Genomic DNA, 26486 nt, shown 5'->3' on the forward strand with positions numbered 1-26486 from the left:
GTCCCTGTTCTCTTCCATATGCAATGCATGACTGGGAATACCGTCCTCACCACATGTCCCTGCTCTCTTCCATATGCAATGCATGGCTGGGAATACCGTCCTCACCACACGTCCCTGCTCTCTTCCATATGCAATGCATGGCTGGGAATACCGTCCTCACCACACGTCCCTGTTCTCTTCCATATGCAATGCATGGCTGGGAATCCCGTCCTCACCACACGTCCCTGTTCTCTTCCATATGCAATGCATGACTGGGAATCCCGTCCTCACCACACGTCCCTGCTCTCTTCCATATGCAATGCATGGCTGGGAATACCGTCCTCACCACACGTCCCTGCTCTCTTCCATATGCAATGCATGACTGGGAATACCGTCCTCACCACACGTCCCTGTTCTCTTCCATATGCAATGCATGGCTGGGAATACCGTCCTCACCACACGTCCCTGTTCTCTTCCATATGCAATGCATGACTGGGAATACCGTCCTCACCACACGTCCCTGCTCTCTTCCATATGCAATGCATGGCTGGGAATACCGTCCTCACCACACGTCCCTGTTCTCTTCCATATGCAATGCATGACTGGGAATACCGTCCTCACCACACGTCCCTGTTCTCTTTCATATGCAATGCATGGCTGGGAATACCGTCCTCACCACACGTCCCTGTTCTCTTCCATATGCAATGCATGGCTGGGAATACCGTCCTCACCACACGTCCCTGCTCTCTTCCATATGCAATGCATGGCTGGGAATACCGTCCTCACCACACGTCCCTGCTCCCTTCCATATGCAATGCATGACTGGGAATACCGTCCTCACCACACGTCCCTGTTCTCTTCCATATGCAATGCATGACTGGGAATCCCGTCCTCGCCACACGTCCCTGTTCTCTTCCATATGCAATGCATGGCTGGGAATACCGTCCTCACCACACGTCCCTGCTCTCTTCCATATGCAATGCATGGCTGGGAATACCGTCCTCACCACACGTCCCTGCTCCCTTCCATATGCAATGCATGACTGGGAATACCGTCCTCACCACACGTCCCTGTTCTCTTCCATATGCAATGCATGGCTGGGAATACCGTCCTCACCACACGTCCCTGTTCTCTTCCATATGCAATGCATGGCTGGGAATACCGTCCTCACCACACGTCCCTGCTCTCTTCCATATGCAATGCATGGCTGGGAATACCGTCCTCACCACACGTCCCTGCTCCCTTCCATATGCAATGCATGACTGGGAATACCGTCCTCACCACACGTCCCTGTTCTCTTCCATATGCAATGCATGACTGGGAATCCCGTCCTCGCCACACGTCCCTGTTCTCTTCCATATGCAATGCATGGCTGGGAATACCGTCCTCACCACACGTCCCTGTTCTCTTCCATATGCAATGCATGGCTGGGAATACCGTCCTCACCGCACGTCCCTGTTCTCTTCCATATGCAATGCATGGCTGGGAATCCCGTCCTCACCGCACGTCCCTGCTCTCTTCCATATGCAATGCATGGCTGGGAATCCCGTCCTCGCCACACGTCCCTGTTCTCTTCCATATGCAATGCATGGCTGGGAATACCGTCCTCACCACACGTCCCTGTTCTCTTCCATATGCAATGCATGGCTGGGAATCCCGTCCTCACCACACGTCCCTGTTCTCTTCCATATGCAATGCATGGCTGGGAATACCGTCCTCACCACACGTCCCTGTTCTCTTCCATATGCAATGCATGGCTGGGAATACCGTCCTCACCACACGTCCCTGTTCTCTTCCATATGCAATGCATGGCTGGGAATCCCGTCCTCACCACACGTCCCTGCTCTCTTCCATATGCAATGCATGGCTGGGAATACCGTCCTCACCACACGTCCCTGCTCCCTTCCATATGCAATGCATGACTGGGAATACCGTCCTCACCACACGTCCCTGTTCTCTTCCATATGCAATGCATGACTGGGAATCCCGTCCTCGCCACACGTCCCTGTTCTCTTCCATATGCAATGCATGGCTGGGAATACCGTCCTCACCACACGTCCCTGTTCTCTTCCATATGCAATGCATGGCTGGGAATACCGTCCTCACCACACGTCCCTGTTCTCTTCCATATGCAATGCATGGCTGGGAATCCCGTCCTCACCGCACGTCCCTGCTCTCTTCCATATGCAATGCATGGCTGGGAATCCCGTCCTCGCCACACGTCCCTGTTCTCTTCCATATGCAATGCATGGCTGGGAATACCGTCCTCACCACACGTCCCTGTTCTCTTCCATATGCAATGCATGGCTGGGAATCCCGTCCTCACCACACGTCCCTGTTCTCTTCCATATGCAATGCATGACTGGGAATCCCGTCCTCACCACACGTCCCTGTTCTCTTCCATATGCAATGCATGGCTGGGAATACCGTCCTCACCACACGTCCCTGTTCTCTTCCATATGCAATGCATGGCTGGGAATCCCGTCCTCACCACACGTCCCTGTTCTCTTCCATATGCAATGCATGGCTGGGAATCCCGTCCTCACCACACGTCCCTGTTCCCTTCCATATGCAATGCATGGCTGGTGAGAAGCCGACACCAATGTGCTCCACCTCCCTGTTCCTGTTCTGATGAAATCGCCCACGTTAAGAGATTGACAAACATGGATGCTGATATTGCGAAGTAAGAGTAGAAAGTGTTTCATGTTACCCTGCTATTAGTTATGGTGTTAATGTGCCATTTAACGCATGGCTGGCTGAATTATAGTAACCTGGTTATTAGTAAGGAGATTGCTAGTTGAAAATGTACAAAACTAGTAGAGATCTCTATTACAATCCAGCGATCAGCAGCAGTTACATTTTAGATCTATACAGATATTGAATTCTTTAAAAAAAAAAAATTTTTTTTTTTAATTCTTGTTAGTCTGTTTTTTTTTTTGTTGCCATTTATCAGAGAAGGGGCGCGCAAAGTTTCTGTGCTGCACCCATCTGCCAGCCCCAGCGCTCGCCCCCTTCCTGTGAACCGCAGCGTTATTTCACGCGAGTTACCATGACATTGCGTCACATGACCGCGCAGCGTAATTTGACGCCATGGTGACGCGTCGTGATGCTGACTGAATCCCGGTAAGTTGAGGTGCAGAGGCCTTGTACGGTTCCTCGGCATTTCATTTAAATGCCTCGGGAAAGAGTGCTGGGGCCTCTGCAACGCTGCCCCCCCCACACTCCCCCAAACAAATCCTGCGCACCCCTGAGATGATAACCAATTGGCCACTGTACTCAACCTTTTTCCTTCCTGTGTCCAAGTTAGTGAAAGAAAACAATCCTAGTTCTAAGGAATCTAATTTTATCCCCATGTCATTCATGTAGGAAAATACCAGTGGCAAGTGATGGGGCACCTTTTCCTACCGATTTTTAATTTTTCTTTTTTAACAGCGTGGCTAAATGTAAACGGCATAGAACATCCCAGCCAAACTGCTTTTGTGGGTGCTTATAGTTGAGTAAATCACCTGGCATCAGTTCGAAATTTGCGTTGATCAGAGAATTGGCAAAGCTGGTCTGTAGAAAGTTTATAATTGTGTCCATTCCCTTATCCCGCCTTCAAGATTGCATTATTGACTGCGTGACAAAGGCATCTGGCACCATAGGTACAAGGGTGTTGGGCTCAGGCAGGTATGGAGAGCTAGTGCAGGAGTTCTTACATATGGCAGAGGAAGAGGGGTGACCTAGGAAAAAGTCTATAACGATCCCTTGCCTTATAAAGTTTTAATGAGTATCTCTAATCTGACTTTAGCAATGCGTTGCAGAACTCTTCAAAACTGAAAGCATTAAAGAAACAACCATTTAATCTGCTTCCTAAAGTGTCCGATCTACTTGGCGCAAACAATAAAAAAAGAAAAGGAGTGGAGGAACCTCCTATTATTCCCCGAAATAGCCTAAATCTAAAAAAAAACAAAAAAAAACGTTTTAGTTAATTGCACAAGTATTTGCATGCTGTTTTACAATACCTGGGAACTCCCTCCTCCTACCTCTCCCTGCCTCTCCCTGTATCTCCTCATGCCCTCCCTACCTCTCCCTGCATCTCCTCCTACCTCTCACTACCTCTCCCTGCATCTCCTCCTACCTCTCCCTACCTCTCCCTACCTCTCCTTACCTCTCCTCCTACCTCTCCCTACCTCTCCCTACCTCTCCCTACCTCTCCCTACCTCTCCCTACCTCTCACTACCTCTCACTACCTCTCCCTGCATCTCCTCCTACCTCTCCCTGCATCTCCTCCTACCTCTCACTACCTCTCCCTACCTCTCCCTGCATCTCCTCCTACCTCTCCTTACCTCTCCTCCTACCTCTCCCTACCTCTCCCTGCATCTCCTCCTACCTCTCCTTACCTCTCCTCCTACGTCTCCCTACCTCTCCCTGCATCTCCTCCTACCTCTCCCTGCATCTCCACCTACCTCTCCTTACCTCTCCCTACCTCTCCCTGCATCTCCTCCTACCTCTCCCTGCATCTCCTCCTACCTCTCCCTGCATCTCCTCCTACCTCTCCCTGCATCTCCTCCTACCTCTCCCTGCATCTCCTCCTACCTCTCCCTGCATCTCCTCCTACCTCTCCCTGCATCTCCTCCTACCTCTCACTACCTCTCCCTGCATCTCCTCCTACCTCTCCCTGCATCTCCCTACCTCTCCCTACCTCTCCTCCTACCTCTCCTCCTACCTCTCCCTGCATCTCCCTGCATCTCCCTGCATCTCCTCCTACCTCTCACTACCTCTCCCTGCATCTCCTCCTACCTCTCACTACCTCTCCCTGCATCTCCTCCTACCTCTCACTACCTCTCCCTGCATCTCCTCCTACCTCTCCCTGCATCTCCTCCTACCTCTCCCTGCATCTCCTCCTACCTCTCCCTGCATCTCCTCCTACCTCTCCCTGCATCTCCTCCTACCTCTCCCTGCATCTCCTCCTACCTCTCCCTGCATCTCCTCCTACCTCTCCCTGCATCTCCTCCTACCTCTCCCTGCATCTCCTCCTACCTCTCACTACCTCTCCCTGCATCTCCTCCTACCTCTCCCTGCATCTCCTCCTACCTCTCCCTCCATCTCCTCCTACCTCTCCCTACCTCTCCCTGCATCTCCCTGCATCTCCTCCTAACTCTCACTACCTCTCCCTGCATCTCCTCCTACCTCTCACTACCTCTCCCTGCATCTCCTCCTACCTCTCCCTGCATCTCCTCCTACATCTCCCTACCTCTCCTTGCATCTCCTCCTACCTCTCACTACCTCTCCCTGCATCTCCTCCTACCTCTCCCTGCATCTCCTCCTACCTCTCCCTACCTCTCCCTGCATCTCCTCCTACCTCTCCCTGCATCTCCCTACCTCTCCCTGCATCTCCTCCTACCTCTCCCTGCATCTCCTCATGCCCTCCCTATCACTTTTTCTGCTTGCTGTTTCATCACTACTTTGTAAGCGTTTCTGTTCTCCAACTTTCCCAGCCTATCCACATTTCTTATCTCTCCTTCCCTCCACCTATTTTAGTGCCCACTGTTTGCACACCTCTTTCCTAACAACTTCCTACACCCCTCAATAAAAAGCACCCCAACAAATCCTCTCCTCCATTTTCTTGCTTCTGATGATATCACTTCTAATTCACTACCCAGCCATATACACACCTGCTCGGGCCCACGCCTCCCTGCCGCCTCCCTTCCTGCTAAGGGTTTTAACCCATCTGATTTTAATATTGACCAACCTTAAAACACACCTCTTAAAAGATGCATCCAAATAGCCTGGACTCGTGGCTACTGTCCCACACCCACAGTCACTCTTGCCAAGCACTGTCATCTACTGCATTTATTCCCTCACCTGCTGTCTCTAAGTCCCCCAACATTCCCCTTACATTGTAAGCTCTCCCGGGCAAAGGATTTCCTTCCCTATTGTCTGACGTTGCTTCCTTTATTGTATTATAATTCCCTGTGCTGTATTGTCTTTATAAAGCCGTGCATAAATTGTAGGTGGTATATAAATAAAGATAGACATACATACCACAAACATATTTCTCCATTTAACCTAATTTCTCTTCCTGTTGTGAACAGAAGCAGCAATTTCTCACACATTTCTCTTTATTGGTTGTTATAATTGACTTAATGAGATACTGTCCCAGATGTATTGTGCAATTGATGGTGGGCAGTCCTAATTCCCTATTATTTTTATGCAACCGTCAAGATTGCTAGGAAGCCCAAGCTTTACTGCATACTGCTAATTGTTTTCCCTGCTTGCTGTAATCAGTCACTCAAAGTAGAACAATAGTAACCCATTTAAAGTGTGGCTAGCTGGAGAATAGAGCAGGGAGAAGCAATGTGCAATACCTGATTGACTTAAAGTAAGCCAGTATGAGCACATTGTGTGGAGGAGACATGCCATTTAGTCACAAAACTGCGGGGATCTTGGATGACTCACCTCGTATCCATTTGTAGAAATACATATTTGATTGTACGCTGAGATGTGTCTGCAATGCTGGGGCCAGACATGAGCTTTTCATGGATGTAATCAGTGTTCATAACTTTCACAACTTCAGGTCTCCCAAGTGTGTAGTGTAGCAGCTCAGAGGGGAGGATGCATATCTATCCAAGCGTAGGAGTGGAGCGAAACTCACTATGGGGCCTTAAAGTGCAGTAGTAAGCGGGTGGCCTAGATGTCAAACTGGTAAGTAGAGATGTGAACTCCTTGGATATGGGGAAGGGGTGGATTGTAGGTTAATATAATGGATTATGAAACGTATAGCTCTATTAAAGTTGTTTTTTGAGCTCAGAAGTTGGTTGTAGTCACATTCCTAAATCCTTTTCTGTTAGCATTAGTATGGATAATAAGGCCTGGTTATATTTTCAACATAAACATTAATATGAACTTTCTTACCTTTTTATTGGTTGTAGTAAAGTTGATCTCCACACCTACTTATCACCTATGTATATATGTATGCTACTGCTGCTTTTCCCTTAAACCTCCACTCCCCCATATTAACAGAGCGGGGTCCCCAGGGCTAAAAATAGCTTAATTCAGCTCACCTTCCCCTGCTCGCTGCTCTGGTAAATAAATGGGGGGTCTGGGAGACGTAGGCGAGATTGAGGCTTTAAAGTGGCTGGGCACAGGGCTGACTCTAGGAATCTGGAATCGGGCTACACGATGTTCAACAGAACAAACTACTTTACTTCGCTGATTGATTTTATTTTTTGTGTGATTTGATTACAGCAATTCTGGTGCTATTTGGGTGTGCGGGATGAGCTTTGATTTACTGTAACAATTACACCTACTTTTGTCTCTCTACGTGGTGGGAGGGGCGAGGGCATGCGTGGCATCAAGCATTAATGGAACAGGATCGCTGCAGAAACCACCCACTGATAGTGAAACGGCTGTAATGCAAAACAAATAATGCGTACCAAAGGTCACTGTTGCATGGCTAAAGCTGCTGCTATATAGGAAGCATGGCCGGGGCTTTCCAAAGATTATAGTTGCTGCAGTGCCCTTTACATGTTCCTTTGTGCCTGCACTGACACTGCTCTCATTACTGTTGTGTATGGCTGCACTGGGCACTACATAAGATTTCCAGTGGTGTGTGGGGGTTGGTTACTTTTGATTCTGGTTTCCCCAGGGAGATATTGGAAGTGAAGGTGGCAAATGGCACCTTTGTTCATTTTCTCATGGAATTACAAAAGGTCTGTTGCATATTTCACCCTAAAAACAAGAGAAGCGCGCTCTGGATGTGAGCAGGGTGACCGGTAATGCTGCTTGAACGGTGCAACATGCTTTGCAGTCTGCTTTGCTTTTTTGCAGGAGTTGCCACGAAAATCTTCTTACAATTTCCTGTGTGGAAGAGCACGCTGTGCTTGTGGTGGCCTTATTGTAAACTTCCGGCCTTGGGGAGTGAATAAAGCCTCTGACTCAATCTAACCTGGAGGACCCCGCTGGTTTATTAGCTCCAGTTTCATGGATGGAGGCAGAGCCGGCAAATCTGAGCAAAACATCCCTTTTTTTTAAATATAAAGAATTCTTCCATATGGAATTGGTAATATCACTCCTAAAACTGAGCTATAATCTTCTATAATACAGTTTTCAGGAAGGTAGGCAGCTGTCGGTGGCATTGATAGGCCATTTGTAACATCAGTCAGAAGTAGTCAAACATTGCGATCTTAACCTAGACTTGTTTAAAGCTGCATTTCAAGCAATATCCTACGTGTTTAAAAAAAAAAAAAAAAAAATCGGTCCATAATAAATCTATACTGAGAAAATACTTGTAGCATTTGTAACTATTTTTAAAGACTTTTTTTAATGTATTCTAATGTAACAAGCATTTTTGTTTCTATAGCAACCATTTACAAAGTCACATCTCTTCCTCTTCTGAAAAAGACACTGGCACACCCCTTTTGCCCTCTCTTTAGCAGTGCACCAATTGTATCTAGTGCCTGCCTGGTCACATGATCATCGCCGACAGAACTTTGCATCTTGGGTACTCTTCTGCAGTAATAGATACAGAGAAAACTCTTCTGCAGCACAGACCATGATCTAGTAAACCACCAGGCCGAATCTTCGCCGATCGATCGGCAACTTGCCTAATCACTTGAAGATATACTTATCAGCAGGAGGGGTGTAGGCGGAAGGACAGGGCACACCAGCTAGTCCAGAAAATGTAGAAAATCCTCAAAGTATAATCAAAATAAGATTTGTTCACCACATGGCAATCGCGTGTATCAGGAGCAACGTTTTGGACCTCACTCTGTCCTTGAGATCGAGCTTGGGAAAAGACTGAGAGGCCCGATACGTGGTATATATAAGCTGGAGGGATAGGATGAAGGATGGTTTAAGTGAAAAGGACAAGCAAGGGAGCATGAAACGGCAGAATGAATTAAGAGAGGACTCAAAGCTGATGGGAATAGACATCGACAAAATGGGCAACAAGAAACAGCGCATCGAATAATCGCGGCGACTCTGCTGGAACTAGACACAGGCAGCATAGAGAACATGAAACTATCCAACAGTGAGAGACAAACCGTCGGATCCAGATAACACAGGGCAGAGGAAAGTCTGCAGCATTTAATATCACTGATATCCGGTTACCGTCATATGATACAAAAATGAACATATATAATTTTGAAACACCCAACTTTTCCCCTCTGCTCATGTTTTGATTAGTATTGTAATGACGGCACAAATTACCTGCAGGGTGGTGCAGCACATAACCAAGTCAGCGCATCTTTCTCGGCTCCAGTTTTTTTAGTTTCTGCTAAATGGGACTGCAGCCTGAATCCCAGTGTGTATCGGACACGTTCTCTTGTGGTTACAGCTAGTTGCCATTAATCTATTCCTTGTGCTCCCCCTTTCCTCCTTTTGGCTGTGTAGATTAAGCCTCATTAAACCTTTCCTCAGAACTCCCCAGCTGCAGAGCCTTGAATAGCTCCATTTGCTTGCACCTGCTGCTCCTTGGCAGAGCTTTCCGACCCGCTGACCTGAGCAGCGTCCTTGCTCGCCAGATACAGAACATTCTTGCCTTTATCTCCCTTTTCCTCGGGTAATAAGAGGGGATTTTTAAGCTCTGTCCTTGAAGTTTGTTGCATGGGTTTTGTAGCTTAAATAGCCCAATGTACCCTGCCAATACAATGTGAAGTGAAACTGTACTCTGCTATAAAGTCTTGTTCTCGTGTTATTCGGCATGGCTGTTCACCGATGGCCCGGTCAGACAACATGTAGGAGTAGCAGGGCCACCAGCTTATTGTAATGTCATTTTAGTTACATTGAAAGACTTAAATTACGATCCATGCTTGCAAAATGTAATATTCTACCTGCACCACATTTATTTACACTACCGTAACATTCAAATTAGTTTTTGTGAAAAATTGCACTTTGCTTCTGCGCATTTCATATTAGTTGCTTGAGCAGCAGAGTCCAAAGGCCCCATGAATGCCCTTCACAGGAGCCCTGTTATACGGCAGGGTATTGTGTTATCCGTCCGGGTTAAACTCCAGTTTCAAGAGCTTGTCGCTTTTGAACTGTAAACGGGCTGTCACAGATTGGGGGGAATCCAAATGTTGGGTTTGGAAAGAGCTGAAACGATTTGCAAGTTGGACGTTTTGCGCTTGTGTAAGCCTTACACAAACGGTGCATTTTTTAAAGTGTTCTTGTGCTCCTCGAGTCCCATTTAGCAATGGTTTCATTTTCACATCTATATATCAAATTTGGATGTGTAAACTTAAAGCTGCAGTTCAGTCTTTTTTTTTTACATTTATTTTTTTACTTCAATAGTTTCATGTGGCAATCTCTAATTACCTAAAGAACTGTATAGCTGCCGGTCAATTAGTTCTCCATGTATTGATAGGCGAAATTTTGTGACATAATTAGTGAAGGGATCTGTTTTTCTTCTGCTTCTTTCTCTGTGGAAGCTCATGAATATTCATGAGCACTCCTGCACTGACATGTGCTAGAGGGAGGGCAGGGCTGACAAAGGGGCAGTGCCTTAGCAAATGCTTGTTAAAATAGAATACAAGAAAATTGGTCTTTCAAATTTTTTTTTTAAAAACAGAAAATGCTTAAAGTATTTTTTCTTACTACAGAACTGATTTATTAAAAAAAAAACACATGCGGGATATTGACTGAACTGCAGCTTTAAGTGAGGTGATGTCAACAGAAATGGGCTGTGATGTAGTACTTTGGTGTGTTTCATTTTATAATGCACTAACTATGCACAATGTACAAATATACATGTTCGAATACAAAAAAACTTGTATTGTAATACAAGGATCCTGTCCTGAAACGCACAATGTAAGCACAGGGGCCCCTATTTTATATGCTGCCAAACCGCTTCTGAGTTAGTGCAGCTCTGAGCTCCATTAGTCCAAATACATGAGCTCATATCTATTTAGATTAGGTCTGTAGGACAGGCTCCCTAAACCCTGTTTAACTTCCTTTTTAATACATGTGAATATTTGTACATTATAATCTTTTATTATCTGTATTCTGGGAAGTCCTATATAAAAATCTTACAAGATTACGAACCATATTTACAGAACTGCAAAACAAGGGATAGATACTAAAACAAGCGCCAGACCAATGTGCTAAACAGTGCAGTGCACTAAAAAAGCTGCCAGTGTTCTACTGCGGGAACTCTCTCAATAATTACCCAAAAACATGAAAATGCAAATATAGAAATAATCCTGGCGCATGAGGTTGTATAAACCTGGCGCATTTTTGTATATATTCATGGGCCAGGTTTATTTCTTTATTTGTATTTTCATATTTACAGTGCTGTGCTAAACGGTTACCCCTTCCCCCTCCCCCCCCCCCCCCACCCGACGGCCTGTTTGGGAATATTTTTATCCAAGTGAATGTGCAGTGAGGTGCATTGTTTTAGCAATGCTTAGTAAATATGGCCTTGTGAAAGACTACCTTTCATTCGTCTCGTACGCCTCCTCCGAGTCCTGATTGCTCTTTTTGAGTAATGCAAATATGTAAAACCTTAGTTTGTCCAGGGAGTAGTCTGCGCTGTAGTAGTTTTAACTGGCAATAGATGATTTGTTCTCACAACCTGAGCAATTTAATGAAGCACTTAATTTGACTCGGAGCGGTTGCATGTCCACAATTGTCATCACCAAATAAATCCCTTTCTGTATAGGACGGTGAAGCATTTAATCCAAGAAAAGGTTTCTTGAATCTTTTGCTCCCACCTAACAGGTCCCTAAGAATATACAATCGCAGCATAATTCAATTCTTATTTGAACTCCTTTTTAAACCGGATTTCTTTGAAGCTGAACATTTTATTTTGAGGAAAATGTCGTCCCTATTTACTTCATGTAAAAATGTCTAACCAGTGTGCTACATCCCGAAAAACCCACCTGTTTAGTTCAATGCTTGTGTGTATTCCACTAACCAGGTTGCATATTGACGTGCTGCTTCTCCATCTCCCCAGGGACACAGCCGGACAGGAGCGATTCCACACCATCACCACCTCTTATTACAGGGGGGCCATGGGAATCATGCTAGTGTATGACATCACGAACGCCAAAAGCTTTGAAAACATCAGCAAGTGGCTCAGAAACATCGATGAGGTAAAACTCTGCTTCTCCCAGTGTTACCATTTCCGTATTCCCTTAAATACCACAGGATGATGCTGCTTGAAATGAAATCTTTGCTGCTGTTGATGTAATCTGTGTTGGTTTTGGTGCAATGTTGCCTTACCGTGTCTGGGGCACCCTTATTTTTGCTTTGAGGATTGTGAAGATTTGCTACCAAAGCTGAAATCAAAAGCTGCCCGAGACGCTCCATACTTAACCTTTTTTTGTATTTGCCACTTTGTATTGCAGACAATGTAAAACAAAGCTTTCTGAAGGCGTCCCTCAGCCCACTCTCTCCCCCACACATCCATGCAGTAGCTTTCACCTCTGCTCCTATTCTACCTGCTTTATAAGCAGCTCTCTAATGTCGCTTCCTGGGAGGGAGGAGAGGAAATGTAGCTCGAAAAGGAGCTAGAATAGGGTGGGAGGTGTGGTGTCCTGTCCTGCTAGGTGTGATCAGGCAGGGGCCATAGAACCTGACTTGTGTGACACAAGCAACATAAACGTGTCAAGGGAGAAGGGCTAGAACCCCCTGTGCAATCACTGTTATATGTTTTATCCATACACACATACTTTAGGGAAACCACTCTCCTCGCAGTAATACATCTTATTAACCCTTTAATTAACCTGCATCTGCTCCGGTCATGTGACCACCCCGTCACTGCTGGAGCGTAAGGCTGAGTCCCCAGTCTTCAATGTGGCACGCGCCCGGCGGGGGGGGGGGGGGGGGGGAATGGCGTGCACAGCGCTACACCGCGGTCTGGGGGGAGAGGGAAGATTTGCGACGGGAGGGGGCGTGGCTGTCGGTTTGCAGGGGCGTGGCCATGACGCCCCGTGGTTGGTTCGCCCTTATTGGCTGAACCGCCACGCCCCCGTCGCAGATGTCGAGGTCAAATTCTCCTGCCTCCCTGAAAACCTGTCGCGCACCGCTGGGGAAAGGTGCGCGACAAGGTAGGGACTGGGGGGGCGCGGCGAGGCTTGGTAGCACAGCGCACGCCGTGCGCTGTAGCGGTGACTGGGACCGCAGCCTAAGGAGGGGAGGCGTCTGCATCAGTTTACATCGTGTCCTGCACCCTATAGGATCTCCACTAAGGAGACGAGCATATTGTATGGGGAGTGCAGCTACTATTCCATGGGGCCCCCAGGGTTCCAGAACGCCTGGCGTGGTAGTGATCCTAGGGCACTCAGAGGGTTAATATTGGCTTGCAGGCTGGGACAGTGCCATCTTGCCTGTCGTCAATGATTAATGCTGGGCGCATGGTGGGGATTCTGTGGCAGGCTCGGGTTTCTGTTTTAGTTTGGCTCTGTTATGTAGTAATGCCTTCCCTGCCATATTATTACATTATTTTGCCGGTGTCTGATAATGAAATGGTTAACAGATAAAAGGAATCTCTACGTTTGAGCCCTAACGCCGTTTTACAGAGCGTGCTATATAGTTACGTAGATTTAGCGGGAGGTTTACGTCACCATCTGCTTAATGCTACTTTTCTTCCTCATTTGCTTTAAAGGCACATTAATTCTTAGCCAAGATCATAATCCAGTTTCTAAATCAAATTGCTTTATTTCTCAAAATGTAGTAGTCCTTACAGCAAAGAGGTCCTGACTTAGGTTTAGAAATTCACGTTTTTTTCCTGGAAAGCCCTCCCAAGGATCTTTCTATGGATTTTATAATATAACTGTGCATCAAACACACATGTTGCAGGAGATCGGCTGACAGACAATTAATTGTGACGCTTGTCAGAGGCCAAACATATTTCATGTTAATCAGTTTGTTTTGACAATGAACTGGAAAGACATGTTGTATGTGCTTTATATTTGTGTATGCGTAACAATTTGTCATATTAAATGAAGACACTGTCACAGTGACTTGTTTACTGATGGGAACTGCCAATTCATTGCATAGGTGGCTCCTTGATCGGTTGACCCAACCTGCTTTGTCATTACATCAGAAACAGTATTCCGACGTGTACGCCTCCACCAGCGGACGTGGCTCTTACTGGTCAGCATAATACTGGCCAAACACAATAATCCAGCCATGAGTCACCGACCCATCAATGTTTTACATTTGTTAATGGAGGGGCTAATGTAATGCTCTTATTGCTTTAGGTATTTTTCAAGTTAAAGGTGCAATCCCATGTAGCCGGGTTAATAAACAACCTATTGCAAATAATTTAACAAGCTAATTGACTTCCTTAAACTAATCCAGCCATGCTAGAAGCAAATACTTGGCTACTTTTCTCTGAAAATTATAAGTTGCATTTTTTTTTAGATGCCTCTGAATGGAGGAGTGTTAGTCTTATTTTCTTTGCCCCCACCGGCCCTGTGCAAGCTGATGACATGGTGATATCAAATAAAGGGTGCAGCCAGGAGAAATTTAAAACCCTACCAAGCTCGCTGTTTACCACCGTCAAAATTATTTACTAGATGCATCCGTCACCCAGATGTAACCCCTTAAAAACGTCACTGCTCTTCGTACACTGATGTCCCAGGATGGATTGCCCCTTTAAGTGGACCTTTCTCTGACAAATCACCTTCTGGAGCAGTCCCTAACTTCCCACCTTCTGGCTTTTGCAGGGGCAGCTGGGCTCTGTTGTAATGTCTCTTTTATATAGAGGAGCCCTCTGGTTAGAGGCAATATAAAGGGCTCCATCACACTTATGGGTTGATGGAGCGATTTCTGAATGGCTTGTCCGTGCTGGTCTTCGCTGTTGGTATGCACACCCCGTGGGAGTTGTTCCTGGACTCGGGCTTAACAAAGCCGCACACAACTGCACACGTGAGCAGGCTCCAAAAATAGATTCACTTGCCCTGTGAGTCCCAGGAAATAAAAATGGGAACTTATTATACGTCTCATAGAATTACAGCAACCCCATGCGTTTCGCCTCGCATCTCTATGGTGGAAAGTGGGTGGGACACAGTGCTACAAGGTTTGCAAGGTGACATGGAGCCGCTTCAACTAAAATTAAGCTCCTTGGTTTGTACATGAGATCTCCAAATTATTTTTGTAACCAGATTTTCCTCTTCAGTTACTTATAGTTCAGTAACTACATGTTAAAAATGCTGCATGTGCCACACATGAACAACGACACGCCTGAAATATGAAACAGACATGAAGATTTATTATTGGTTTTGATGCCATGGAAACCGGCGTTTGGAAACGGTTTATACTTTGAGTCATCCTCGCTCTATCACCCTGCCAAGTTTGGTTCAGTTCTCCACAAAACAATAAGCAAGTGAAAATCTGCGTTTAGCAGGTCATTGCAGCCTCAGTACTTCATACATAGAATAACCCCCTCTCTTCCTTGGCCTGTACAGGGGGTTTATTTACTTTTAGAGCCAGAGAAGCTGTTGATGAACGTGGTGTGATATGAAATAGTTTCTACACCGCGTTCTAAACATGTCTTCCATTGAAATGACCGGCAGAAGCATTGGAGCTGCAACTAGTTACAGCTGCTAATCCTTCCCTGCTCTCTAACCCTCTGGTAAGATCTGAAGAGCCATTTCTTTGGGGAAGGGCTCTCACTATTGCCATTACTCATGTTTTAGATTATGAACGCAATATTACAATGTTTTGGCAGGGAGTTTATTGCTGATTAAAAATGTTTGCATTTAATTTAAAATGGTAGAAAACCTGAAGTGTCTAATTGCCTTTACAAACGTATATTTACATTTACAAATAGTTATGGGAACTGTCATTTTTGGTGTAACATTTTGTAATTAAATACTTTCTGTTCCTACCTAGTTTTTTGTTGGAACTTGCATGTGACAATTGCTAAAAGGATGAGGTACCTCAGAATTGGATCATCTCAATAAGGGTGCCCAGGAAAAGAAAAGGTTGAGATACCCTGCTGTAAAGGGATGGCTGCTTTAGAGGCTGTAAATCTTACACTCCATTTAAAACTCTCACAATTTTTATTTGGTATGTATTTTATTTCATATTTGGAAGGAGATGATCACTCTTAGGATAAAAGTGAATTAGGGACTGTGTTCTGTGATTTAGGTGAAGCGTGCATTGACACCATTTGTAAACAAATCAGACAAGTGTTTTTTTGTTTTTTTTACATGTTTAAAACTGTCTAACTTTCTGTAAAGTCTTGGACAGTTTGTAAACTTGTGTGTATAAAGAGCAGTAACTTGTATATACTGGTTAAAGGGCAGTCTGATTCGTATAGCGATACTAGTGAACAACAATTGCCAGATAATATTATAATAAAACCAACACACAAAATAGGAATTTTTTTACACAGAGGAAATAACAATGTTTCACTTTTAACAGATTAAAACTTTCCCAAAAAAATGACATTGGAGTTTTAAAAAATAAAAACAAATCTCTATCGTGGGCCTGCCCTTTAATCACAGAACCAGCTTCTGTCCGATTCACAGAGGTTTGGGAGGATGTCACGGAGAAGCGGCCGTGTCACCTAATTGGTCCTTGAAATAAATGGATGCAGTAAAGGCATCACTTTGTGATAACTAGTCGGTGTTGCACGGCAGTCACCACAGTTGGTGGCTGTAGGATGGCAGATTTCCGTTGCCCTGTTTCATTAAGATGCGCACTTCTCCGTTTCCAAGCAGAAAAACGGGCCGCTGAATCCCACGGGTGCAGCACAGAGAGCAATGGCCGTACCTGTAAGCTGCATGATTATTCCTCCTGGTTTCTAGGACAGAACAATATGATAGTCTATATACAGCATTAAACTGGCAGAGCTATAAAAAAAAGTTTACATTAAGAAAAAGAATTGCTTGTTCCAAAGAACAGTTTCAAGCAACATTAAGTGCCACATTTCGCTCTGCTTAGTGATTTGGTTACATTTGGTTCACGTTAATCTTAGGGCAGTTTAAGAAACGTCTCGGGTTCATCCTTGGTATAACTTTCATCACTCCCCATGTCAGCCGTGTGAGCTTCTGTGTAAACGTGACATGATTTTAATCTCTTTATATAGTGCCAACCATGTGCAGTGCTTCAAAGTAGGAAAAAGCAATCGTGCCAGTGATGCGGGGGGGGGGGCGATGCTGCACGGGGGGGGTGTGCTGATTGGGTCGGTGTGCTCCTGATGGTGCACCGATGCTGCCGGGGGATGGGGGGGGGGGTGGCAGTGCTGTTTGGAGACATCTGTCTCCCGGTGCTGCTCCTCCAGCGCGCGCCGGGCCTCCCTCTCGCGCCGGAAGCTAACCCAACTTCCGGCACTGCCAACAGGGAGACCCGGCACCGGGTTCAGAGGTTTTTTTCTTTCCATTAACTAGCAGCCCTTGTTCCCGCTGCTGGCGGCCCTGATCGCGGCGGCGCCCCTCTATCCTGCCGCGGCGCACAGTTTGGGAAGCACTGCTCTAGCTGACACACCGCATGGTTGGTGTGGTGAATCTGACGCTATAAACACACTTAACATCTACTGCACAATGCAATCCAATAGATAAGTTTAGTTATAGTCGGATTCCTCACACCAACTTTTTTTTGTGTATTATTATTGTTACTACATTCCTAGAGCTGATATTCGATTTAGTTTTCGTATCCTTTTCGCAATCTGTTCCAAAACGATAAACCTGTTTTACGGCAGCATTTCAGGCATATAGAATGTAGTTATAGAATATAGTTATAGAATATATATAGTTGGAGGGGAGAATCTTTTGCTTGGTGGTTCTTAGCTTGATGTTAAAATTCAGAATTTTATCAATCCAAATACTCTATATTTTGTCAACATGGCAATCGCCTGTTTTTCTCACTGTCGGCTCAAAATGTTCTTGGTCAATCAGCATTAGAACACTTCGCAAAATTTACTTTGGTTTAGAAAAACCTTTGTTCTGTCACTAGGTAACTATACAATTAACCATGTTCCTTATCTTTTAAGACCCATCTCTATTGTCAGTGGTTGACAAATCACCAAAAAATCTACTCGCCACCTAGTACCAAACGTGTGCTGCTTTGGCCAATATTTACTCGCCCGGGGGTTAAATCCACTCGCCCGGGGCGAGCAAATGTATAGGTTTGTCGAACACTGTCTATTGTATTGTGTTTTTTTACTACTAACAAATTATATTACCTTTGATTCCAAACTCAAGATCATATACTGTTCAACTCTGCAGACATTAAACATACCAAGTTTCTTAAATCGCACAACACTTCTACACCTGCCTGTCGTCCGACTGATTTATTTTATCTTTGTAGCTAATCATTAGCCAATATAATTTCGAACTTAATATTAAATTACTTATTTTAACTAGTTCATGCTGAATTTATATGTATATAGACAATATAACCTCTTTAGGTGTGAAATCGTCCTATTGTCAGCAATTTCTAAATTGTATTTATTGCTATTAAAAAAAAATATTAACATCTGCTCTCCTGCGCATCACACTACACATAAAAGGAAATATAAACCGCAATGAAAAACGGACACAAATATCGATCTGAATCAGATTTGGGAAAAGCACGGAGATCAATGTATATGAATTCATGAGACTGCTGGCTATATCCTGTTTAATCAGTTAATCTATATCCAGCACAAGTCGCCGTAATTGACCAAGTGTCTGGTCAAGGAAATACACGGTTTCCATAACACTGACCGTTGCGTCATCTCCCTAGTGAATTTTCTGCACTTTCTTGTCAGTTGCTGGGACTTGTGCCGGACGTAGATGGATCGCGCAGCTGCCATATGAATTATACAACAGGGTTTAGCGTGTTGTCCCATGCATTAATGTACATTGATTTCCATGCTTTTCCCAGATCTGATTCAGATCGATGTTTGGGCCCGTGGTTTCCCTTATGTATAGTCTGATGGGGGACAGTGGCGATGTTTGGGCCGTGGTTTCTCTTATGTATAGTGTGATGGGGGACAGTGGCGATGTTTGGGCCCGTGGTTTCTCTTATGTATAGTGTGATGGGGACAGTGGCGATGTTTGGTCCCGTGGTTTCTCTTATGTATAGTGTGATGGGGGACAGTGGCGATGTTTGGGCCCGTGGTTTCTCTTATGTATAGTGTGATGGGGGACAGTGGCGATGTTTGGGCCGTGGTTTCTCTTATGTATAGTGTGATGGGGGACAGTGGCGATGTTTGGGCCCGTGGTTTCTCTTATGTATAGTGTGATGGGGGACAGTGGCGATGTTTGGGCCCGTGGTTTCTCTTATGTATAGTGTGATGGGGGACAGTGGCGATTTTGGGCCCGTGGCTTCTCTTATGTATAGTGTGATGGGGACAGTGGCGATGTTTGGGCCGTGGTTTCTCTTATGTATAGTGTGATGGGGGACAGTGGCGATGTTTGGGCCCGTGGTTTCTCTTATGTATAGTGTGATGGGGACAGTGGCGATGTTTGGGCCCGTGGTTTCTCTTGTGTATAGTGTGATGGGGACAGTGGCGATGTTTGGGCCCGTGGTTTCTCTTATGTATAGTGTGATGGGGACAGTGGCGATGTTTGGGCCCGTGGTTTCTCTTATGTATAGTGTGATGGGGGACAGTGGCGATGTTTGGGCCCGTGGTTTCTCTTATGTATAGTGTGATGGGGACAGTGGCGATATTTGGGCCCGTGGTTTCTCTTATGTATAGTGTGATGGGGACAGTGGCGATGTTTGGGCCCGTGGTTTCTCTTATGTATAGTGTGATGGGGACAGTGGCGATGTTTGGGCCCGTGGTTTCTCTTATGTATAGTGTGATGGGGACAGTGGCGATGTTTGGGCCCGTGGTTTCTCTTATGTATAGTGTGATGGGGACAGTGGCGATGTCAGGGCCCGTGGTTTCCCTTATGTATAGTGTGATGGGGACAGTGGCGATGTTTGGTCCCGTGGTTTCTCTTATGTATAGTGTGATGGGGGACAGTGGCGATGTTTGGGCCCGTGGTTTCTCTTATGTATAGTGTGATGGGGACAGTGGCGATGTTTGGGCCGTGGTTTCTCTTATGTATAGTGTGATGGGGACAGTGGCGATGTTTGGGCCCGTGGTTTCTCTTATGTATAGTGTGATGGGGGACAGTGGCGATGTTTGGGCCCGTGGTTTCTCTTATGTATAGTGTGATGGGGACAGTGGCGATGTTTGGGCCCGTGGTTTCTCTTATGTATAGTGTGATGGGGGACAGTGGCGATGTTTGGGCCCGTGGTTTCTCTTATGTATAGTGTGATGGGGGACAGTGGCGATGTTTGGGCCCGTGGTTTCTCTTATGTATAGTGTGATGGGGACAGCGGCGATGTTTGGGCCCGTGGTTTCTCTTGTGTATAGTGTGGAGGACAGCGGCGATGTTTGGGCCCGTGGTTTCTCTTGTGTATAGTGTGATGGGGGACAGTGGCGATGTTTGGGCCCGTGGTTTCTCTTATGTATAGTGTGATGGGGACAGTGGCGATGTTTGGGCCCGTGGTTTCTCTTATGTATAGTGTGATGGGGACAGTGGCGATGTCAGGGCCCGTGGTTTCCCTTATGTATAGTGTGATGGGGACAGTGGCGATGTTTGGGCCCGTGGTTTCTCTTGTGTATAGTGTGATGGGGGACAGCGGCGATGTTTGGGCCCGTGGTTTCTCTTATGTATAGTGTGATGGGGACAGTGGCGATGTTTGAGCCCGTGGTTTCTCTTGTGTATAGTGTGATGGGGACAGTGGCGATGTTTGGGCCCGTGGTTTCTCTTATGTATAGTGTGATGGGGACAGTGGCGATGTTTGGGCCCGTGGTTTCCCTTATGTATAGTGTGATGGGGGACAGCGGCGATGTTTGGGCCCGTGGTTTCTCTTATGTATAGTGTGATGGGGACAGTGGCGATGTTTGAGCCCGTGGTTTCTCTTGTGTATAGTGTGATGGGGACAGTGGCGATGTTTGGGCCCGTGGTTTCCCTTATGTATAGTGTGATGGGGGACAGTGGCGATGTTTGGGCCTGTGGTTTCTCTTATGTATAGTGTGATGGGGACAGTGGCGATGTTAGTTGAATTTTTTTTATTTTTTTTTAATAGCAGCAAATGAATGTTTGAAGAAATATTATTGCTGTATTTAATGTGTAATGGGAGTTTTTCAGGGACAGTTTATATTTTTTATTTTGCATTTTGTACTTGACACATGTGGGATTGGATCTTTTAATCGGGGACCTGGAACATGCCGAATAAGACATTTGATGCTGGTTCCAGTGGCTATCCTGCTTTTATTTTCAGTGTGTAAAGCTGCTTCTCAAGTGGCAGAGCGCCCGTTAAAAAGAAATGGGTTATTGGATTTTAATGTCACTCCTCTTCTCGGAGCCGGGGTCACATGGTCCCACAGTCTCCTCAATTTAATGTTAATAACTTGATACCCAGTGTGAACATTCTCATTCATAATTCAGAGTTCACAAGTCCCACCAAACCCACACTGGTTTAACCCCTTCATTGATGGTGCTATGCCTCTCCGGCATTAATGCATGAACTTTCACACCAACATCCTAAGTGTGACCTAACATCCCCATATCAGGTTCACCGGCCACTCCAACAACAGGTCGTCACTCCATGTGTAGCCCTGGGCCCCCTGCTCTGCGGAGACTGGTGGCCCTTGGAGAAGCAGAGATGGTGTTAGCGATGCCAAGAAATTACAATTATTCCACATCACAATGTTCTTAATAGGTCAGATATGTGGGTAGGGAACGTAAAGGGGCTGTCCAGAAGTTTAATCTGCTAATAAATGGCGAGTTCATGTTGCCATTCTCTCTCTAACAATAGAGAGAAGTCAGGTGGGCGTTGGTCTAATCTGTCACCATTGTTTTTCCCTCTGGCAGCCAAAGTGTTGAGGGGAATGTTGAGTGTCACCAATGTTTGCATAACTCCAAAATGGGACTGTAAGGTCATTTAACTGATTGTGCAAATGCCACAGTACCCGTCTCTTCTCTCCCCTCCCATGGAAGTGTTTATCTGCATCAGAGCGCTTTGTATGGTCGTATAAGAAATATGAACCCAGTTCCAGCCGTGGCTGCCGGTCGCCGCTTGTGTGCGCGGGGTTAACAGTCTGACTTTCCTCTCTTGCAGCATGCCAATGAGGACGTGGAGCGAATGCTGCTCGGAAACAAGTGCGACATGGAGGACAAGAGGGTGGTGCCCAAGGCAAAGGGAGAGCAGGTAAAAGGTCGCGCTCTGCCGTGGGCGGGCAACTCGAGAGGTTTAATGCAAATCCAATGTGTTCTGCGGTGGCATTGCCAACGTGAAATCACTCTGCCATGTAGCAGCTCCAGTCCGCAAAGGCTTCCAACGGGTTCAGGTGTTCATGCTACCCCTGCTTCAGCACAGGTGTCTGTCTTCGACTGAGCCACCTGTGCTGAAGCAGGGATATCCTGATCACCTGACATGTTGGTGGCCCTTGGACTGGAGTTGCCTACCTCTGTTCAAGTCTCTAGTCACATTTGTTTCATCATTTCAAATGTCTGCTGTTCAAGTTCAAAGCTGAGAATCTGAATTGCCCATAGAACAGATCATGTGATGCTTAATACCTGTCGGCTCGCGAAGGATTCTGTGGGTAGAAGCTGCTTTCTGCGCTTCCAAAACAGGAGTGAAATCCTTGTATTATACCTAGTGCACAGATCTGTTTAACGCGCAAACCCTCAAAACATTTCTATTGACACAATATTTTACACCCTCCAAAAGTTTCTCTGTCAAAGGCAAGAAGGTGGCTTGTAAGGCGACGTCGGCAAAATAATGCATCATTTAACGCAAGGCGCTTTGCGTTACTTGGTGTTCATAGTATTTGATGCCAGAGAAATGTTATTAACCCAACCCCTTCTCTGAACTCCTTGTTGTTCGTCTGATTTTCCGAAAGTGGCGAACCTTACCTGGATTAAGGTCACCCAGACAAACTAGAGAAACAGTATGGCGATCGGCACTGGCTCCAGCAGCCAATAGAAAGCCATGCTGGTGCACCTTCTGTGAGTGACCCCGGCGGCCATGTTTGTAGTCAACCACCAGATTTGTAACTTTTGATGTGAAAACCGGTGCAACAGAGGGGTCCCCCCGATGTTGAGAAACCATAGATGACCTCCAGGTGAACCCCCTGGTATAGGCAAGATTAACAAGGAGCAGGAATAGTTTAAATTAAAATGTTCCTAATGGGCAATGTTACGGAGCTCACTCTAATAATGGGACATATTGCGGCAAACTTCGCCTGCACGGTGCTTTACTGATGTGGCACCGTGTGTGCGGGTTATCTCGGGATAAACACGGCAAAGGGCACGGGCAATAAAGGTGTGGCCCCATGTTAACCTGTACCCCAGATACATTCATCTTTAAATGCCAGTGTTGGCCCCAAATGCAGCAGCCCATCTTATGGAAATGCAAATCTAGAAAACGCTGCCTATATATCGTGGTGGTTGTTGAGCCTCTCTGCTGCCAAAGGGCTTGCAACTCTGGGCAGGGTGTGTAACCATACCACGTCCTGGAACTTCTCCAGTGAAGAACATAAAACCCAATGGAAAGACGGGGGCTGTTACCTTGGGGAAGCTCCAAGTTTAGCTTTATGATACAACATAAATCTGCTTTAAGACTGACCCTATAATCACAGGTACGAACAGATGGTTTAACTGCTTTAAATAGTTTTCCGAGACCTGGTGGTAGCCACCTGGTCAAGTAAGTGTATGTATATTCATTAACGTGTTTGTGTATATACATATTCGTGTTCTTTCTGTTTATTTTCCCTCGTCAGATTGCTCGGGAGCACGGAATTAGGTTTTTTGAGACTAGCGCAAAAGCAAATGTAAGCATTGAGAAGGCGTTCCTCACGTTAGCGGAAGACATCTTACGAAAGGTAAGAGCTCTGCAGGCTTCCTTACTGGTTTATCAGCAAGTCTCAGGCGGACAGGACAAGTGCTGCCATTAACCATAAGAACAGTGTCCAGTCCCGATCTCCTGCTGAACTAGTCACTCAGTGCTCAAAGGGGGTTTACCAGTTCTGCAGAAGCAACTTCTGGCAATCACTCTCTCCCTTGTAGGCTGCTGCTGAGTAAGGCACAGTTATCCATGCAGTTACTATTGAATTGGAGGCCTCCATGCTTAATGTGCCTAGAATGCAGACCCCCGACCGCCTGCCGCAACATCCTCTAGCCCTGTAAGGGTCAAGAGAATTGACCTCGGGTGACAGGAAATACGTAGTGATATCATTGTCCTGCAGCTTCTTTATATCCAGACTTCAAACGGGAGATTTGCGAGAAAATCTGTATGTACTTTAGATACTGAGACTTCATGATGATGGCATACAAGCGTTTATGTAGGGCTGTCACCGTTTATGTATGAAATGAGTTACCATGTATGTTGCAATAAGATGGGCCAACGTGAATGTTGCAACTTTGTTCTTAACACATGTTTTCTGAATGTGCTGGCTTGTTCCAGACTTGGGAACACAGCTCTTGTGTAGTGAAATCTGCACAAATATATAGTGAGTTCCTATCAGTGAGGAGTGCATGTTTTAAGGGCTCGAGTCCCAATGTGTTAAACTTGCCTTTATAAGTCACAGCGGAAGCACTTTCCTTTATTTTAACGCAGACTGGTTATAAATCCTTTACAGAGAATATTTAGGTCTTGAAAAACACACGATCTGGTATCACAGCCTGAAACATCACATTTGCCAAATTCATACTTTGGAATTGAACATCTCGTCTCTAAAAACATTAGTTCTGACACTGTTCTTGGGCAAGTCGCGGTCTCCGTGAATCTGTTTCCCCAAGCCTGTCTTCAAATTGCCTGACATGCATAGTGTAAGACATATATCCCACCCCTGCATTAATGCCTGGAAGGTACAGGCATACACCACATTAACATATGCAATGGGTCCAGAGCATGTATGTAAATCGAAAATGTACTTAAAGTAAAGCACTACCTTTTTCCCACTTATCGATGCGTGTACTGCAATCGTCATATACGTGCATAACTGGTGTAAATAACGCATTTGTAACAAGCTCTATAGTCTCCCCGCTTGTGCACAGCTTCGCTACAGGTAGGGAGCCGGTATTGCTGTTAAGGACGTGCTGACAGGGCATGCGTGAGCTGCCGTTTGCCGGTTGGGCGATATGTCCTTAAACCAGGGTATGCCTGTACACTTGTAAAGCGCTTAGGCATGGAAAGGTGATATACAACATATATTGGCAATGCAGCGGTGTTTATCACCTATGCTAGAAATAAAATGTGCCTGAAATGTTTTTTAAAATTTTTTTTTCCCGTTACAGACTCCAGTTAAAGAACCCAACAGTGAAAATGTAGATATCAGCAGCGGCGGCGGCGTCACGGGCTGGAAGAGCAAATGTTGTTGAGCGTCTGTTTGCGACATTCACCATCCACAACCCCCTTTAAGCTTTCCCTTTCCCCTTCTACTCTCAACATAAACCACTTTGCCCCTCCCCCCCCCCCATTTTAACCTTAAAATGAATGTTTCCTTACCCCTTCTATTATAGTAACAATATCTCCCATCCCTCCATCTAAAGCAGGGGTGGGGAACCCCAGTCCTCAAGCGCCACCAACAGGTCGGGTAGTAAGGCTATGCCTGCTTCTGCGCAGGTGACTCCGTGTGAGCCACATGTGCTGATGCGGGGACTGATTAAGCCACCTGTGCTGAAGCTGGCATATCCCTAATACTGGGCTTGTCGGTGGCCCTTGAGGGCTGGAGTTGCCCATCGCTGACCTAAAGAATGCTTGCTGATATTTCTCAAAACAAAATGTATAGAAAATGGAAAAGAAAAAAAAATATACACACACCTACACACATGATACATTTTGTTTGTGACTTATATAATTTTTGATATACGTTGTCACTACATTTTGGTTGTACCACCGTAGCCCTGTTCTCTTATCACTACTAAAACGAAATGAAAAAAAACCAGCCACCTATAGCGTTCATTGCAACTCTATTCTGAAAAAAAAACTTGTTAAAGAATAAAGGTTAGAATTAATCCTTTCTTTTGTATCCGTTACAGGGGGAAGGGGGGAGCCTTCTGTTCTTGGGAATGTTTTTCGGTCTGTATTTGCAGTGTCGTATCAGTGACACAGGCAGAATAATGTGGGCGGGTGGGACTTACGGTTCCTGAAAGCTTCTGCTGTTTATACCAGAGCTGCAAGCGTGACTCCTGTTTGGCGATACGTGGGCTCAATAATAACGTGGCTTAGCAACAGAGCCAATGTTAGAAGGGCTCCTGATATCCTAGTGTGTGCTACACCAAAGGTGCACATTACACTCCTTTTACTAAATGTGGGGGGGATGTTGTACAAGAAAAAGGTTTAAAATATGTGCCTTTGTCATAAGTTTTATTCCAGCTCCATGTTACACCGGAGAGCTTGTATTTCACGGTGTTTTCCTAGATCTTGAGCCTTAGTGGGTATGTTATGTGAATACGAGCCGTTTTATGTAACCTGCTGGCTGAGACTTGAAATAGAGAAAATATGTGCCTGTTTCATAAAGGGCGATCTATCCTAGTAACCCGCTTCCTGCCAGAGGGACTATCAAGCCGTGGTAGCAAATGGGT

General features: G+C 45.7%; 1 protein-coding gene across 2 annotated transcripts in view; it reads left to right on the top strand.

Annotated features, from left to right (window-relative positions):
* RAB10 (RAB10, member RAS oncogene family) overlaps positions 1–25916 on the top strand; it is a 62601-nt gene extending 36685 nt beyond the window's left edge. For both annotated transcript variants that reach the window (XM_075595343.1, XM_075595342.1), the window contains exons 3-6: positions 11915–12053; positions 22018–22107; positions 23681–23782; positions 25197–25916. In XM_075595343.1, the coding sequence (XP_075451458.1) occupies positions 11915–12053; positions 22018–22107; positions 23681–23782; positions 25197–25280 (415 nt within the window). In that variant the 3' untranslated portion in view covers positions 25281–25916. The remainder of the gene's footprint in view (positions 1–11914; positions 12054–22017; positions 22108–23680; positions 23783–25196) is intronic.
* Positions 25917–26486: the final 570 nt, after the last annotated feature.

The sequence above is a fragment of the Ascaphus truei genome, chromosome 4, assembly GCF_040206685.1.
Source record: "Ascaphus truei isolate aAscTru1 chromosome 4, aAscTru1.hap1, whole genome shotgun sequence".
Classification (NCBI taxonomy): Eukaryota; Metazoa; Chordata; class Amphibia; order Anura; family Ascaphidae; genus Ascaphus; species Ascaphus truei.